We start from the raw sequence: 17,973 nt of genomic DNA on the forward strand, positions 1-17,973 counted from the left end.
CTGTATAATGGCTGTTGTAGCATCCAACTCCAAATATAATAAACACAGAATTCCTCAGTCTTTTTATTGCTGTTTTTTAAGTGAGGAAGTTAGAAAAAAACAACAGCAACAAACCAGGAACACTTCGTTTTGGTTTGCTTTGCCTTAATTTTTCTGCAAGACACGGTTCCCCTCTGCTGGACAAGAGCAGGTGTAACAGCAAAGAGCTGTGAACCAAAACTGATGGAACAGCAAAATGAAATCAGCAGATGGAAAAGATGAGTAAGGAAAGAGGACTGAGGCAATGTATGGCTGCCCAAATGCCTGAGAAAATAAGGAGCCCAGGTGCAAAACATTAAGCAAAAAACATTCAGAATTTAGACTCAGTTCTCCAAACAAGAAAGTAACATTTTTCATTACATCTCTAAAATAAGTCGCCTTGAAGGAGCTGTCATCTTGACAAACACCAGATCTCTAACTCCAAAAACAACTGTTGCCATATTTAGGATAACAGGAAGCAGAAAGAATTTCCTAAAGCAAAAGATTTTTGCCTGTGAAAAGCTAAATTACGAGCGATGAAGTCTGCACTGCGTGCAGCTGGTAAAGAAATTTAGTTGTAACTTGTGCATTGACAGCACAAGTTTTTCCAGGAGAAACCTTAAGCAGACCTTAAAAATTGTTTGTATTTTTTACTTTAGGCATTACATTTATATACATTTTTTTAATATGGCCACCACAGGATAAAGACAGGACAATTTCAGACATCAGCAATGATGCAGATGAAAAAGAAAACTCCTATCAGAGACATGTGTGATATCACATACATTTTGGAAAATACCAGTTAAATCTTACTCTGACTTCTGAAGCATGATAAAGAGAGAAGTCCAGCCTTCTTCTCACTAGCCTTGAGATTGAAGTATAGTTGCCCATTTTGTTTCAGGCTTCTTGTTCCACTCTACAGATGACTCCACTCAGTCCTCTAGGGGTTGGAATACTACTTGTTTTTAAACCAAGGAAAAATTCTAAAAAAGCCACATTTAAGAGTATGACTTCCAGGAAACAATTTTTTTTGTTAAAAATACAAACACAAAACAAAGTTTAATAATATTTTCCCTCCTTTTATTAAAAAGTCATTATACTTGACATACAACTGGCAAATATACATATATATATGATCGTATCTCTACTTTTAAGATAACTAATTACAGACTATTGCAAAGTGACACCAGGTGTGCCATTACTGGGTTCTGCATTGGTTTTTCATACTGAAAACTTCTAGGTTTGTTTCAGTTGTTCAGGTGATTCTGCTTTTAGCTTGCCTGTGTGATCAACAGCAGTGCATTGGCTTCAAATATATTTATTTTAGATGCCCATAAGTGCCCACAGTGCAAAGCTGCACACAGTACCCGCCACGAGATACCAAACAGGACATTCTTCTAAGGTCTTTACCATCCAGACTCATCCTTTTGTACCACTTTTCACATGGAAGCCTGTCACTCCAAGCCTTTCGCTTTGTTAACCAAAGTTTGTTTCACTAAGAAACAAGTTTTCTAAACCACTTGTTTAGAGACCAGGAAAGAGGACAAATCTTACCAACAGGAAACTCTCCAGAGCAGAAGAAAGTTTGTAGTGACAGAAGTGGATACTGAGCCTCAGGAAAGACAAGTTTTTCTAATCAAACCTACACAAAAAACTTCAACTATACAGGAGCTATATGTACAAAGGAGGAAGGGAGGAAGAAGTATTTTTCTGTAGTCATTACCCACACTCTCAACAGCACTACATTACGTAAGAAAGAGTATCAGTCCATTTACCAAGATGCATTGTCCCATTTCCTCCTCTTGTTTTAGGTCAACTGGAAGCTTCTTTTTTCAGTTTTTCTAAAATCTCATCTGGTGTCATTGATACCGAAATCTTCACCACTTTGTCACGTGATTTACCACCCTGGTTTAGACAAACACACAAAAAAACATCTTTCAGAGAACCACCCTTGAAGGTAGGAAAAGGGTGATATTTATAAAATGTTGATAAACAACTGAAGCAGTTTGCCCATGATTCAAGAAAAAGAAGACTCAAGTCTTTGCATCTCTACCTTCTGGCAACACAGTGCTCAATTCATTGATCACATTGCCATTTACCACTATCCATTAAAAGACTTCTACGACTGCCAACATTAAACTACCAGATAAAAAATGGTGTTTTTTATTTTTATTGTGCCCTTATGCTCATAAACGATAAATGAAAATGGCTGGAAAGACTGACTTTAAGTACAATGAATTAATAAAAGAAATTATTTATTCAGTGCAATAAATAAAACAAAATTTCCACTTGCCAAAGTCAAGACATGTAAATTCTAAAGAGACAAACTTTTGCGGCCCAGCTGTAACCCAAGTGCTTATATATGCTCTTGCTGACAGTTAAATGTCAGAAAATTTTAACTCAAATAACTTTCACAGAAGCTATTTTTTAAAAAAGAGTGAAAAGTTGTTAATAAAATCCAAATTCTCTCCGAAGCAGAAATTTTGTGAACTGCATTTCACATGAAAACAAGAGAATCTTTGAAGAATGCAGAAACAACTCTTTCTATGCTAGGTTTGTTCTCAATGAATCATGCCATTAAGTCAACTAAAAACCTTTATAAAGTGTCTTTCAGACTGAACTTGGAGACACTTTATAAAGTGTCTTTCAGACTGTACCTAAATGTGTAAGTTTCAAAATCCTGAATTTCAACTGCAGTAGGAAAAACTGAAACGAAGAAAAGGAAGTACCTTCTCTAAAACAACGTCACTCTTCTTCACTTCTAGCACCTTAGAGAGGTAGCGACACAGCTCTGCATTTGCCTCCCCTTCCGACGGGGGTGCAGCAATAGCTACACCTACTGCCTCAGCTGTCACATCTACAACAAATATTTCAAGCATTTTACGTGTGAGATATTCAAAACATCTTTTGTTTCCTAAAAATGAGCGGTTATGCCTTCCAACGCATTTTAATTCAAAACCAAATAAACGTATAGATTAGCAGGGAATGACATCTTCACACTGCATAAATTCCTTAAAGTGTTGGCCAGAACAATCAAAGATAAACTTCTGACACTAAAAGCAGTCAATCCTTCAGACCGTACCGCAGTGCAGCCATAAGTATTAAGTTTTCTCTCAATGGGGGCACCGTTCTGAGCTCCTCTCAGTCGCCCATCCTGATGCAGGTGTTGTTCCTGCTAGGCATCGCGTAATACAACAAAAAGCAGGTTACCCCACCAAAAACCGCGTGTTAAATCAGCCTGCTCAGAGAGCCGTGCTATCAGTAACTTCCCCGCGTTGCCACCCGAGCCTGGACACCGATACGGCCCCCGCCAGTCACACACAGAGTGTATGAAAGCGGTTCCAATGTGCGCACGGGCAATCCCGGGCAGTAGAGGGAGAACGCGCTTTATTAGACCTTTGCTTTCATGGTTCTAATAAACCCGCACAGACTCTCGCGACACTAAACCACAGATGCCAAAATGAAGGTCCGATCAACTGCGTTTGCCGTTACTCCTTTAATTAAAAAAAAAACCAAACCAAACAAACCAGAATTCACCCCGTGCTCACCGCGCCACCCAGCGCTGCCCACGGAGTCCGCGAACGAGCGACCCCGGGAGCGCGGAACTTCCCGCTTCAGTTTCCTCGTGGGCTTTTGCGTGTTCCCCCCAAGACCGTCTCATGGGACGGCGGCAAACCCCAGACCCTCGGCGGGGCTCCCAGACCCACCTGTGACGGCGCTGCAGCGGGCGCCGGGCTTGGCGCGCACCGCCACCCTCACGGAGCCGCCGCCCGCCGCCACCACCGGTCCCGCCGCGCCGTCCGCGCCCGCGGAGCCCTTGGCGGCTCCTTTGCCCTGAAACAGAGGAACAAGCGCGGTCACCACCCGCCCCTTCCCCTTCTCCTTCCCCTGCCCCTTCCCGCCCGCACCTTCCCGGGCATGGCCCCGCCGCTCCGCACCGGCGCCGCCAACACCCGGCGGAACCCGGCGAGGGCCGGCATAGCCCTTCCGGCAGCTCCGGCTGGGCCCGCCCCGCGGAGCCTGCGCGCTCCGGCACGGCCGCTCCGGGTGTCCGGATCCGGGTAACCGTGTGATCCACAGGGACCCGTGTCACCCACAGGGACCCGTGTCACCCACAGGGACCCGTGCCCGGCTCAGCCCAGCCCCGGCTGCCGGCCCCCCTCCCCGCGGTACCGCAGTGCTTCCAAGGAACAGCCCTTTGACGTTGTTCTACACACGGCCTTTTTGAGACACAAAACCTGCGTGACCTTCCCCATTTACACAGAGGAAAAAAAAGAAGGAAGTTTTCTTATTATTCTCCTGCATTCTCAAATTACTACTTTAGTATAATCTGGGGAAGGGTACACGAAGACATTCTAGTACTACACAGTACATACTGCAAGACACTGAGTACTATATACATAAAGCAATGGCAGCAAAGTATTGTGTGCAATCTGTAAAACTAGTTGCACACAAGTAATCCTTAGGTTTATACTAATTTTTTTTAGTGCTAGAATATCCGATGATAAAATAACATCATTACAAGTCTTGTATTCTCATTTTCACATTATACATTTTTTATAGGCACATATGTATATGCAGTGGCTATTTCCATAACCAGTTCTATATTCCAAAACAGCCCTTCTGAATTAAGAGAGATTCTGGAAAGATCTGTTTGTTGCTGAAGTTGACTTAGTGTTTCTTCACTGCAGCTGCAGATGCTCTCTGCAGTGCTAATGTCCATTAATTCTCAATGGCTCATCCAAAAAGTCAAGGTGATGGCAATATAAATCCAGCTTTGCTGATGTACTTCAAAAAAATATAGTAGCAATCCATGTCCATAGGGTCATTCCAAGGTCATTTTGGAAAGAAGTGCAAGATGGGACTACAACAGCAGCTTTATGGTCTTTTTAGAACAGATTGGGGAAAACGTACGCAAGTTGTTCATAACAAGTAAGGATTTTCCAGTTCAAAAAATGAATTTTACTACAAGAGAAACGAAGGGGTGAAAAGACAAAGCAATTAATCACATGATACTGTTTAAAACAAATAAAACAAACTTTTCAATATACAGAGTACTTTCTCCACTTGACATTTTGTTAAGAGGAAAAGCTAAATTACGTTCTGCCAATAATGATGCAGAAAAAAAAATAGTTTTTCTGGTACCCCTCAAACAAGATAGATTTGTTTTCACACAGTGATGTAATTTCAGAGAATTTTTTAACTGCCAATAGTGAGCTGAAGTCCACTGAGACACTGACACATTCCAGATCATCATGTGAAACTAAGTATAAAATATTATTTCTGGTATCTGTCCATCTTCTATTGATGTACCGTTGTTGTTACCTGGTGAACTATAAAAGACAAAGCATGTTTTGCTAGCAGTAGGAGATTCATGGATCACTTTCTTCAAACCTTTTGTTCCATAGTGGGAATCAGGACCCTGAAAAATATCACAAGAGATTAGCAACTGAGTGGAAGTAGGCAAGACCCATAAATTGCTAAGATTCAAACACTGCTGAGTTAGGTTATTTTAGTAGTATAAAATTTCTGTACCCACATCATATAAATTATATACAAAAGCACAGACAACAGAAGCAAGTGCTTGTAAGTCTAACTAGCAAAAAAACATTTCTCTGACAGCAGACTTAAACCAGCTGATTTTATCCAACTCGTAATGAATACTTTCTAGTATTTCTCCTTATCACACAGGTTGTCTATATTCTCACTTAGTTCCCTGCCTCAGCTTCTTTTAATGTGCAGTATTTTTCCCAACCCATTCAATTTTGATTTCTGTAACAGAGAATTATATTTAGAAGAATATTAAAAAAATCTTGAGAAATACATTTGTCCACAATATCAAGGAGAGACTTTCCCAGAACAAGTAATTCTTGTCTATTGTTTCAGCACTAGTATCTAAAAAGTGATGAAAAAAAATCTTTCTGTTTCCTTGACTCCAGCTAGAGCAGTCAAGAATCAAACTTCAATCAGTGAATCAAACTTCAATTTTGATAGACAGCTGCCAGATTAAATATTTTAGATAGTGCTTTTTCCCACACAGAACCAGTAACTTGCATTAGGACTCATTCTAACACCTACATCACACCACAAAGTGAGAAGGCACAAAGGATCCACTTACTAAGTCCATGCTGTGGCACAGAAGAGATATAGCAGTCTTACAAGTTACTGTGGAGTTTAACTACGTCCTTCTTTAGTCCTAAACCAAAAATCAAGATCTAGAAGACACTTTCCCATCAGAAGACTGATAAAAGAACAACTCTTGCATCAAAGTAACACTTTCTACTGTTAGACATTCTTACTTTTAACGTTGCACAAGCTGTGTAGCAAACCGTGGGCAGAATCTCGATGGGCTCTTTGAACATAACTCTGAAGGTACTGGCTGTTCCATCACAGCTAAACCCAGTATCGTTCTGTCCTAGTGTCTGATTCTTCTCATAATCAATTATCTGTGCAAAAACATGAAAACAGTATTCTTAGGGTTACAAGCATGAGAAAGATTCTCATTGTATGCATATGAGAAGATGACAAGCAAACACTTGCCTACTCCACCCAGTGTAATTGCTGATCTTTACACACCTACACAGCCCACATGAGGGAAGAGCATTCTCTGGCTGTGGCTGATATAGAAAAGTTTTTACAGATAATGTAAGCAGTCAATGATACATTCATAAAAGAAAAAAAAGAACTTGTCCTGCTATGCTTTATACAATTTATTTCTAATCTAGGTTCAGAATAAAAACTACACTCAGACTACACAATATTTATTGTGCCTTCAAGTTTAGTGGCGAATAGGAATGACCAGCTACAATGTAGTAATTGCAGATACTTCACTTCTTATTTTGGATTGCCAGACTGATCCATGCTGCCCAACACCTCTTGCAGGAGTTGGATATCAGAGCTTTAGAGTAGAACACTTCTCATGATTACTGCACTAAGAAGAATCCTATCAGTTTTAGTATTTTATTTTTAAATTGCCATATAATTTTTTGTATTACGTGAGATGAAGCTTTATTCTAGGCAAAATATGCTCTATTTTTTTTCCCAGCCACAATCAATAGAAATATTAACAATTATAATGCTGAAGTCATAAGCCCTTTTCATATAAAAGATTTATTTGCAATATACATTATCACTCATTTAAGACAAGTTTTAAATGTTTAACTCTCTAAAGCTTTGCTAGTACTGATGCAGATTCAAGAAGAAAGGTAGAGGCACAGAACTTAAATACATGTCTGAAAAGATTGGGACAAGGAAGTTAATTGCAGGATAAAGAGAACCCATATAAGATGGATGGTCTTAATCTGAACCATAAGGGTATATCTAGCCTTTCAGTTTGGATCGGAGGATCTTTTTCAAGTGAATCTTCTGATCATTCCCACTAAATATACATTGGTTTGCCTTGAAAAAAACCTAAATTCTTTTCAGATTAAATAAATCCAGCAAACATCCTGAGGGAACACACTAAATGCTTGCATCTGCTAACAGGAATTCAGCAGAAAGGTTAAAAATTAAGAGATAACATGAAGTAAAAATCCTCAAATATACACAGTATAGCTGATAGATTCTCAGGACCAACTCTTTTGTTCTAAAGATCCAACCCAGTGGCACTGTACTACTCATTCACATGGATGTAGAGTTTAAGAAAACCAAATTGATGGTACTTCAAGAAATTTGCAACTGAGCTTTTAAATTTAGGAATGTGGAAAAGCCAAATTCCTTCAAAACCTCATTCCAGAAACACTCTGTTTGAAACATCATAACAGGAAAGGCACAACATTTTTTTTTCTTAAGAGACAGACACAAAATCCATATCCTTAAGTACAAAATAGTCAGATAATAATAATCATCAAATAGGAAACAGAAGATAAACTGTCATTTAAATAGAATGCTCAGAAATTACCTGAAACAGCAGTTCCAGAACATGCTAGAAATCTACAAAATCAGGTAGGGACAACAGAATTTCTGCCTCTAAATGAAGTCACAGACTATTTCTTTCATGTACCTAATTTCCCATGCACCTAATAAATCAATGTGATGTGACAGTACCAGCTTATGAAATATACACCACAGGGTAAAATGGTGCCAGTCATGGAATGCTAATACCTCGTTAGAAAGCTTAGAACCAAAACTAACCTCACCAAGAAAAAGAATTCAAAAGGACTGAAATTCCACATTTAAAAAGGAAAATACAGTGCTGTATCAATACTACTAGAAGACAATCCTGACCACGATGTGCTAAAAGAGATCAAACAGGCTACAAGAGAAGGAAATACGATTTTAGTGGTGCCTTCAATTACCCACTCAGAGCAGGCAAGGTTCACCCCAGGACAAAGCAGGGGTGACATTTTTAGATGCTATCACTGGCCTTTCCCTGAGCTTGCTAACCAATTGCTCAGTAGGAAGAAACACAACCCTTGATTTGGTACTGAGCGATGAGCAGGATCAGATTCAAAATTTCATAATGGAAACACTATGTAACAGTGTCCATAATATTCTTAGTCAACACTCCCATGTGAACAACAAAAGCAAATCCTCCACAGCTGTGCTAAATTTCAAAAAGACAAAAATGAGGAAGCCTGTTCAAAAGAAACTAAAAAGCAGCAATTAGGAAAATCAAATCATTATAAGAAGCATGCAGACTACTGAAGGACATCACATGCCCAAATACAGTATCAGTACATACATCTCCTATTAGGAAAGGCTTGAGAAAATGGGGAAAAAGCTGGATGTTGGAAAACACCTGTACTGAAAATGATTAAGGACAGGAGAATACAGCAGAAAGGGAAGAAGAGTTTCATACTGTTCTTATTGTTGCCTAATCATCCACTTATGCCCACTGTTGAGGACAAAACACAGCTTTTAGATTCTTGGCCTATCAATTGCTCCCATCCAAATATAGACCAAACCTTTAGGAAGTGTAGTTCCTGCACAAGCCTATTTGAACATTATATACTGTACCTGTATATTAACTTGATAGTCTGTGGGTCCATGAATAGATCCATATAATCCAAATCCCACTATGGAAATTCTTCTGTTAACTGTGAACCTTGTAAGACACAAGCCAAGAAAGGAATTTAAACAGCTCTGGTGGATGTGTAACCTTACTCCCAGTCAAGCAGGAAAAAAACTCTCACTGAAGAGCAGTGAAGTAAACTGACAGTGGTGTTGCATTTTTTTTGATAACACTTTTTATATAGATTTCAATGCTAAGAAAAATGCTTTGTCAGCTTTATAGGTTAAAGCTTTGCTAATCCCCTGAGATATTCAGCATCACTAAACAAAACATAATAAGATTCATTTCAATATCTCTAAAATAAAAACAGATCAAGACTTGGTATTTCAGAAAGGAATATACAGACAATGCCCAATCATTCTAGAATGCACCCAATCCTCCCAAACCTCATTCTTTGCCCTTTGTATTTCATGTATGCAACAGCCTGTTATTTAAAAAAGAGAAAAAGATCAAACGTGCAACAGAACCTGCATGTTTGCCACTGTATCTTATGCCAAAAAGTCAAAGTTGAGTGATTTGTTCCCTTTCTACCCACACTTCTCTGTCTCTCCTTCAAATAATCTCAAAAGTCATACCTAATCCGATCACTTGTTCCACTGTAGCCCCAGCGACTCTCCACTTGCTGGAACCTGTTAATGCTGCATTCTTTTCCTCTAAGGCAACATCTTGGTCGGTCAATATAATCTACTTTAGGTTTAGGATTTACAGTAAAATGAAGAAAGAGATTTACTACTTCCCGATCTGACAAGATTCCAGATTGAGCAGGGCCTGTGGAAAAAAGAAAAAAATTCTAAGATGATTTGAAGGATTACTCCAGCTGTGGTATTTAAACCACACATATTCACAAACTGAAGACAACAACAGTATTTTCCAATGGCCAGAGTGTAATCTGCAGAATGTTTTGCTTTCATTTGTGCATCACAACCCTTATTAGTATAATATTAATAACAGAATCAAGTGTTAAGCATCTAAACACAGGTGAACAGCACAGAGATATGGTCTAACAGTAAGATAAAGAACTCCAAAACTCACCTGCTGCAAACTCTTCAATAGTCATTAATGGAAAACGGATCAAGGAAAGAGCTCTTCCAAGGACTTTTTGTTTGTTCCCGAATGTTGGAGGCAATTGTTGTCTTTGACATTCCGCTTCTGCCCAGCGAACAACAGCTCCAAAGAGCCGACTTTCTCGAATACTAAGGGTATCCCTTTCCAGAACTGCACATAACGTGTCTAAAGAATAAAAAGGTAGCAGATTTAGATCAGTTTTCATTCAAATCAATGTGTAGCTATAAAGCGCTACACATTATGTAACCTTAAAATACTAAGTACACATTAAGAACATTCACAATAAGACAAAGATTACTATCTTTGTCTTATTATCATACATTATATGTATATATATTATACATCATTTATCTTATGGAAAAAGAAATCTCTCAATGATGCACAGACTTCAAACTAAAAATTAATTTTCCTGCTATGAAGACAGCATATGATCTATCTTCTTGATTCCTAGAGAGTGTAACCTATACCTCTATATAACCTATGTTGTGATAACCAATATTCTGAAGAATTTCCATTGCTAGGGCAAGATCAAAACTGGAAGTGACCAAGTAGTGAGTGCATACTACTCAAAAATCAAGTTATTCATGATGACACTGTCATATTCTCATCTGCATAGCCATCTGCCCATCTGGATCAACCCTGGACACCAAAAGCAGTGCACACAAAACCAGTTGAAAGGTATATGAAAGTGATCTTAAGCATTGATGTATTTGCCATCCACAATGCTTGAACGTGAACACAGGATCTGAGGCAAGGTACTCTCACGTGTTTTACAGAAGCAACTTCTCCTGTGTGTATTACTCATTCTGGCCTTTTATGAATAACATGTATGCACAAGTTATCGTGGAACACAAGTCCAAAAAAAAAAGTGTTTTCATATCTGTCTTTGGGAATGTTTGTCTGCCTTAATTTAAGCAGGGCATGTTTGCAGTCATACAAAATATCATATTAGAAAGTCAAAACAGATAGAGAATTATCAAGAGTAGAGATGAACACTCACAGTTTAGGCACAAATTTTACTGAACATGAGTTAACAATGATTTTAAAATTTCTTTAAACAGCTGGAACACCTTCCTTCAGTCTGAATTTTTCCCACAATGTAGCTGAGTTGGAGTAAAATCTTAAGACACATATAGTAGCAATGAAATTAAGTAAGCAAATTTAACAACTGCTAGCTTTTCATAGGATATTAAACATAGAAATCAGCAGTTTATGTACTTATTTTTTAAAGCAGATTTCATCGATTGTACCTAATCTGTACAACTCTAAATAGAGAAATAAATGCAGGTGTGGATCCCTCAGGGATGAGGCACAACACTCAGCAAGTGAAAGCTTTGTCTGTAATGAAAAGTGTGGTGTTACCACTGTGGGAGCCTTGAGACACCAACACTAATCAAATGGATATCCAGTGCAGTGGAACCCTGCTCAGGAGTGAAGCTCAAAGGAAAGCACTGCAGGGGTGGATAGCCAAGAAGGGAAGAAGTGCCTGGGACTCTGCACACTCAGATGGGGGAGGGAACTGGGGTGCTGTAATTTCACACTTACCTATATCGATGTCAGTAAAGCCTTCTGCACTTATGGCATCCATAGTACTTTTGTCTATTGTGTCAAGACACAGACTAGCAAGCTGAGGTTCATCAAACAAACGAGCCTAAAACGGTAAAGAAATACATTTTAAGCATAAAGTTGACAAAGCACTCATCTTAAAAATCAGGCATTTTTACTCTAGTACAGACCTAAATCAAAATAGCTGGATTTGTCTAAGTACTCTTTGTGTTTATACCTTAAAGAGGACTTAAATTTTCTAGGGAGTACATACTTAAGGAGAATTAGTCATTTCCCTTCACAAACTGATTTTCCTAGCAAATCAAAACTAAGCTTAAATGTACCTACTTGAGTAAGCAGCATAAAGGCATTGTCTGCTCGGAGATGCTTTGTTAGAAAATCCACACAGTGTGCTTCCAGCGCTGGGACCGCATACTTTTTAGCAGTGTATAAAGTAGTCATGACTGTTTCTGGACCAATTTGAACTTCATCCGAATAAAGAAACCTACAAATCAATACACAAATACAGATCATAAAAACGTATCTTGAGAGGGGCTGTCAAAGACAAGTCTCTTTGCATTTACAAAACAGGCCAAAGATTTGCACTGTGAACATGCAAATGAACATGCACTGTGAACATACAAATGAAAAAGGTAAGTTAAAGGGTTGAAGGAAGAATATTAAGTTAACCTAATGGCATACATTTGTTTTAAATATGTATTACTCCCTGAGGCTGATCCGGCTGTACTAGTTATACATAGCTATCCAACTGTAAACAACAGCTGAGCTGCAGAATTACTTAACACACGAATGCAGCTCTCTGGATTCATCAGGAGGAGCTGTATTTCTAAATATCAATGCACAACCCTCTATGGCTGTATTACTGAACCTAATTTACTGACAGTGCACACTGGCTTCCCCCCGTGAGGGGAACAGTGTCAAGGGCTTATACTGTGAGAACATCCTATATTGAAGTTACTGCTCTGTCACATTCAGAGGAGAGCAGAGCAGATGACCTTGACTCTTCTATTCCTGCCACAGCAAAACTCTCTGGCTTGTCTCCACTGCTTGAGGCTAGAGGATTGGTTATGATTTTAGCATAAGCTGTCAACCAAAAGATAGAAGTCTCCACCAATATCAGGAAAAAAATGCTGTTTCCTGAGCAGTTGTTACTTGAGACTAGACAAGATAAGATTTATTTTTAGGTTCTGTATGGAAAATATGACTTTTTAAAAATAACTTTTCCTACAGGTGACATTTAAAGATAATTTTAGCAGTATTTCATCAGCTTTTCAGATAACAATCAAGAATAGTCTGCGATTTACAAAAATACATTTGTCCCCAACACATAGATGATTAAACATAATAAAGCAGAGCACATTAGCAAATGCAGGAATTCCAGAACAAAGACCAAGCCTTTCTTTAGTATTTCTTAGTATTTGTTGTTCAGAACCTCCCAGAAATGAAAGGCACACAGAGACAGAAGGTGTGTTTAGAAGAGGTTTTAAATGTAACAATAAGCAGTTTGTATTCAACAGAAACTTGTGAAAGTAAGACTCATTAAACTTGCTTGCAACATGGAGAGATCGAGATAATTGAAACCTGGAATTTAAGTTTAAACTGAAGTTCTTCACTGTTTATATTTCTTATATTCCAAGAAAACTAATTCTTGGTAGTTGCTAACACACAAGTAAATACGGTATTCAGCACTAAATTTTCTGCCACATACAGGTACACATCTAGCATTACAATACTCCAATCTACTTAAACAGCCAGCTTGCACATCATTTTGGAGATGTGAATGATGCTCTAGATTAACTTTTTAAACTGGATTTACATCAAACAGTTTTTAGGAAAAATGAATTTAATTAAATGCTAACTTTTTTTTTAAGCAAAAGTTTCATACAGTTCCTTTAGAATCAAATTATGAAAGCTATGAACTATTTATTACGTGTTGATGAAAATGATGGGCTGACTTGCTAGGCTTAATTGCTGACAAATTTACTTCTATGAAACTGAGATCTCATAGGTACAGTTTTGCATACCAAATTGACAAGTTGTGCATTAATGCACTGGAACAGTACATTTAGATTTTGGATTTAAGATTCTAAAAAATCAGTTTAAAATGCCCTAAGCTTCCTTGTATGACTTCATAGGAGCTTGGAGTCCAAAGCCCATACGAGTTGAATATTAACCGGCTGTAAAAACAAACAAACAAACAAAAACCAACCAAACAAAACAACAAACCAATATTGCCATGCAACCTACAGTATAACTTTTATCTAATTAAAAAAATATCCCAATTTGGTTTGGGAACATGATTTTGATTTTATTTCTTAAGTGAATCCAATCTGAAGCCAACGAAGTGACACATCAGAGGAGCTTTTCTGGCTTGTGTTTCACTTTCTGCTATAGCTTGCAGAGAATCAGGGTGCAGTTCTAGGTGTGTCTTCCCTCTCAAAATCCCCCTGCTCATGTGTGCCAAGAGCTCTGTCTCTGTGCTAACTCTCCCATTTGTGGCACGCCTGGACTAGCACACCTTTGTGTTTAGATCAGTGTTCCTCCTACACTTGACTCGGTGGGACCCAAGTTCACTTTTCTTCCCCCTTCCCTTCTCTCCTCTCCTTCCCTTCCAGAGAGTCACAGAAACAACCTGCTCTTTAGATACTAATCTTATTGTCATCCAGCATGGAGGGACGGGGAGGTGGGGGTTTGTATGTGCAGAGTGAAAGAATGTTTTTAGCGACAAGTAACCAGAACAAACAATTTCTCCAAGTGACAACCCAATCATTCCCTTCACAGCCTCTCATACATTTTATGGTACTTTCCTTTACTCTCAGGTTAGCACTTCCTTCTCCCCTAGTCTAAACATCCTCCCAACAGCTGAAATGTTTTCACCATTATAAAAGCACACAGGAATCTTTTTTTCCAGTTAGTCATGATTATCCCTCTATTTACTGATTGCCAAAGTCCTCTACAAAGACGTTTAGAAGACAGAGTGCTAATTTGTGCCATGTCATCACTTTCCTTTATACTGTGATGAAAGGACAAGTTAACTTACTGTAAAATGTGAATGAAATTTAAAAATAATCTTATTAAAAACAACAAAATGAAATCCTAAAGCAGAATCCTACTGAGACAACTCTAATTTTCTTGATCATTGCTATTCAATTTGTAGTTAGAAACATTAAAAAAAAAAGCTGTTTCATTGGGAAACAGATTCAAACTTCATGACTTTGATACTATTTCAGCTCCTAAGGATTCAGCTGTCAAACTACTGAAGTTTTTCCATCAAAAAAATATTTTCCTTTAATTTACAAGTAGCATTTGTCAGTAGATCTTTATGAAACACATCAGCTACAGACAAGACCTAACAAATTACATGAGTAAATAAAATAGAAATGAGCTGTGGAACATTAAATAATTAGTAAATTATCCCTAAGAAGTTTTGACTTATTTAAATGCTTCCTTTACCTGCTGTTCATTTGCTATGTGTATTCAAAGATCCTGACTTAATTTCTAGCCTCAAATTGGTCTTTGCAAACATTAAAGAAATGTCCTATAAAAGGTAACCATCATTATCTGACAAATTTACTAATGATAGATACAACAGGCCAACAGTCCAAGGTATCAATCTTGCCTCTTTCAGTCAACACCAGGGAAAAAAAATTCAGGTTGTCATATAGTTGGTACACTTCAGAAACAGTGTTTAGGAGCATGGAAAAAGTCCAGTCCTCGTGTGTATTGAAGTTCTCCTTAGGTATGTTTTTAACAAGGTATTGCAATGGGTATTTATGTTGATATAACCTCAAAAACTATACATAACTTGGAAGAACTTCCTAAAGAGCTGTCACAGACACTAAACCTGAGATGTTTCAACAGTTTATCAGTCTGGTGATATTTAGACAAGATACAAGCATAATCAGTTTACTGACGTAAATCCCCTGGCCATCACATACTAGCAGCTCTACCAACACAAGCTTTTGTTTGCTTCTAACAACATATCTTCATTCACTTCTACAGTTTTTAAATACCATCCTTCTTATCTTTACTTAGAAATCTCCCGTTTCTGTGTTTCTATTTATATCCAGATAAACTACTCTCATATTCGCTTTTCACTGTCCAGCATTTTTTTCTACATATATATAAAGGCTATGTGTGCTTTTCATGACACTTTGTGTGATTTACTTTTAACCTTTGAAACCAACTCGCTTGAAAGACACTTCCCACTACCTCTCACTCCTCTGCACAAACTCTCCACCTCGTCACCCTCCTAAAAATCCACAAAATACAGTTCATTTGCTAATGACAAAAGAGACACTGCTGCTGCAAGGGGGTTTGTTGGGTTTTATTTAAATCAGTTGCTTCAACTCCTATGCCCACAATTACCAAAAGGACTAGGTGACTCTTCTTCTCACTTTTCTTATCTGCTAGGCCTCAAAACAAAAGGAAAGTTGCCAAGACTTTGGAGTTTTTCCCATTACAGAAAGTTTTGAGACACTACATATTTATTTCCAGGCAATAACATTACTTGTTTCCCAGATGCTTATTCCGGAGAATTGTTTCATACATTTTAGAGGTTTTGCCTAGAAGAGTGGTTTCTTTGATAAAAACTTTCAGGTTAAGCAGTTCAGTCATACTACCATGCCACAGCCTAAGGTACAAAGAAACTATCAGTAATTCTATGAACACCATAAATTTTATTTACCACTACACTGAGTGAAAAGAAAGGGTAAGATAAACTCATCAGCTTTGTGAGCATGACAAGTAGCAGATCCTACTCTGCCCAAATTAGAAATCACTAACCCATTTTACATATTTTTTGCCATCACTGCACTCACAGTCTCACACTTGGGTGGTTTGTGGCTAAAAATCAGCTAGTTACTGCCTTCTGCTGCATGTTCCCTCTCCACTGAGGAGTAACTGAAATAAGTATGATTACAATGGGTGTTACTATGGTAAAAAGATATAACAATGTATTACCATCACAGACAAAGAAAAGTGAACAATAAGATGAGAAAGATTTCAAATAAGTATCAAATGAAATTAAATGCTTGTTACCTCAGCCTCTGTCCCTTATTACCTATTATTAGAAGATGGATGGATAGTTACAACATCAAGGGGACCCACTAATTCCCACCATTTTACTTTAAAAACCAAAACACGGAACCCAAAAGCCCAGCCAGACACCCACCAAACGTTTCCCTAAAGGGACAGCCAGCTGCCATAGAATTAGGGCACTTCTCTTGGGAAAAGGAGAAAGAGCAAGAAGGAACCAAAACACTTTGGTTTTGGTGGGGCGGTGTGACCTTGCGTGCCAGCCCACAAGGTGGTTCCGCGCCTTCCCAGCATCTCCCTCCACGGACGGGCACCGGGAAAAGGATGGGAACAGGATCCGGGAGAGGCCGCGGAGCGAGGAAATGACACCAGCGGCCGAGCGGGGCCGCCGGGCAGAGCCGGCCCGGAGCGCCCTCGGTGCCCGCCCGCCCCCGCTGACCTGAGCAGCGCCAGGAAGGCGGCGGGCTCCACGTCGGGCAGCTCGATCTCGGCCGAGGTGGTGGCCATGCCGCCGTTGAACATCGCGTCGAACACGGCGCTCCCGGCCGCCAGCACGAACCGGTGGGCGGGGATGCGCTGCTGGCCGGGCCCGGGGGGCGCCGCCCCGCCGCCGCCGCCGCGGGCGCTGCCCTTGCCCACCACGAAGTGCACGTCGCTGAGCAGCTCGTTGGAGAAGAGGAAGGCGAAGCGCTCCCGCAGCGAGCCCTTGGTGGCCTGCCAGTTGTAGAGCGGCTCCCGCTGCAGCACCGCGCCGGCCTCGGCGGCGGCGGCAACAGCGGCGGTGGTGGCGGGGGGCGTCTCCGCGGGCGCCCCGGGGCCGCCACCCGCGGCCGCCATCGCCGCCCTCGGGGCCGCGCCGCGCCGGGCCGGGCCGGGCGCTCCCTCCGCGCCCCGCCCCCGCGTCCCCGCCCCGCCCCGCGCACGCGCCGCGGGCCGCGCAGGCCCCCTGGGCCCGGGCCGGAGGGAGCAGGCGGTGTCCCGGGGGGTGTGTTAGCCGGGATGTGTCACCCGGGATGTGTCACCCGGGATGTGTCACCCGGGATGTGTCACCCGACGGGTCCGTCAGGGCGGCCGGTGCCGCGCGAATGCGCGTCCGGTGCGGCGGGGAGGGGACAGCGCGCAGGGCGCTGCGGCAGCCGCGGGGGTTGATAGCGTTACCTGGGGGAGCGGGTAAATGTTGCGGCGATTGCACGTGAAATGCAAATCCATTTCTTATAATGCCCTATTCCTTGCCGTAACGGAGTTAGCCTGTTGTAACTACTTCTGAAGCAATG

General features: G+C 40.3%; 1 protein-coding gene across 1 annotated transcript; it reads right to left on the minus strand.

Moving 5' to 3' along the window:
- Positions 1–1,076: 1,076 nt before the first annotated feature.
- BTBD1 (BTB domain containing 1) lies at positions 1,077–17,640 on the minus strand. Its single transcript, XM_064668924.1, has 10 exons — positions 17,139–17,640; positions 11,990–12,146; positions 11,642–11,747; positions 10,064–10,261; positions 9,607–9,799; positions 8,977–9,064; positions 6,318–6,464; positions 5,344–5,440; positions 3,726–3,852; positions 1,077–1,923 (listed from the first exon to the last, which is right to left on the minus strand). The coding sequence occupies exons 1-10, from the start codon at positions 17,534–17,536 to the stop codon at positions 1,896–1,898; spliced, it is 1,539 nt and encodes a 512-aa protein (XP_064524994.1). The 5' UTR covers positions 17,537–17,640; the 3' UTR covers positions 1,077–1,895.
- Between the last annotated feature and the right edge of the window lie 333 nt (positions 17,641–17,973).

The sequence above is a fragment of the Pseudopipra pipra genome, chromosome 12 (assembly GCF_036250125.1).
Source record: "Pseudopipra pipra isolate bDixPip1 chromosome 12, bDixPip1.hap1, whole genome shotgun sequence".
NCBI classification, from domain to species: domain Eukaryota; kingdom Metazoa; phylum Chordata; class Aves; order Passeriformes; family Pipridae; genus Pseudopipra; species Pseudopipra pipra.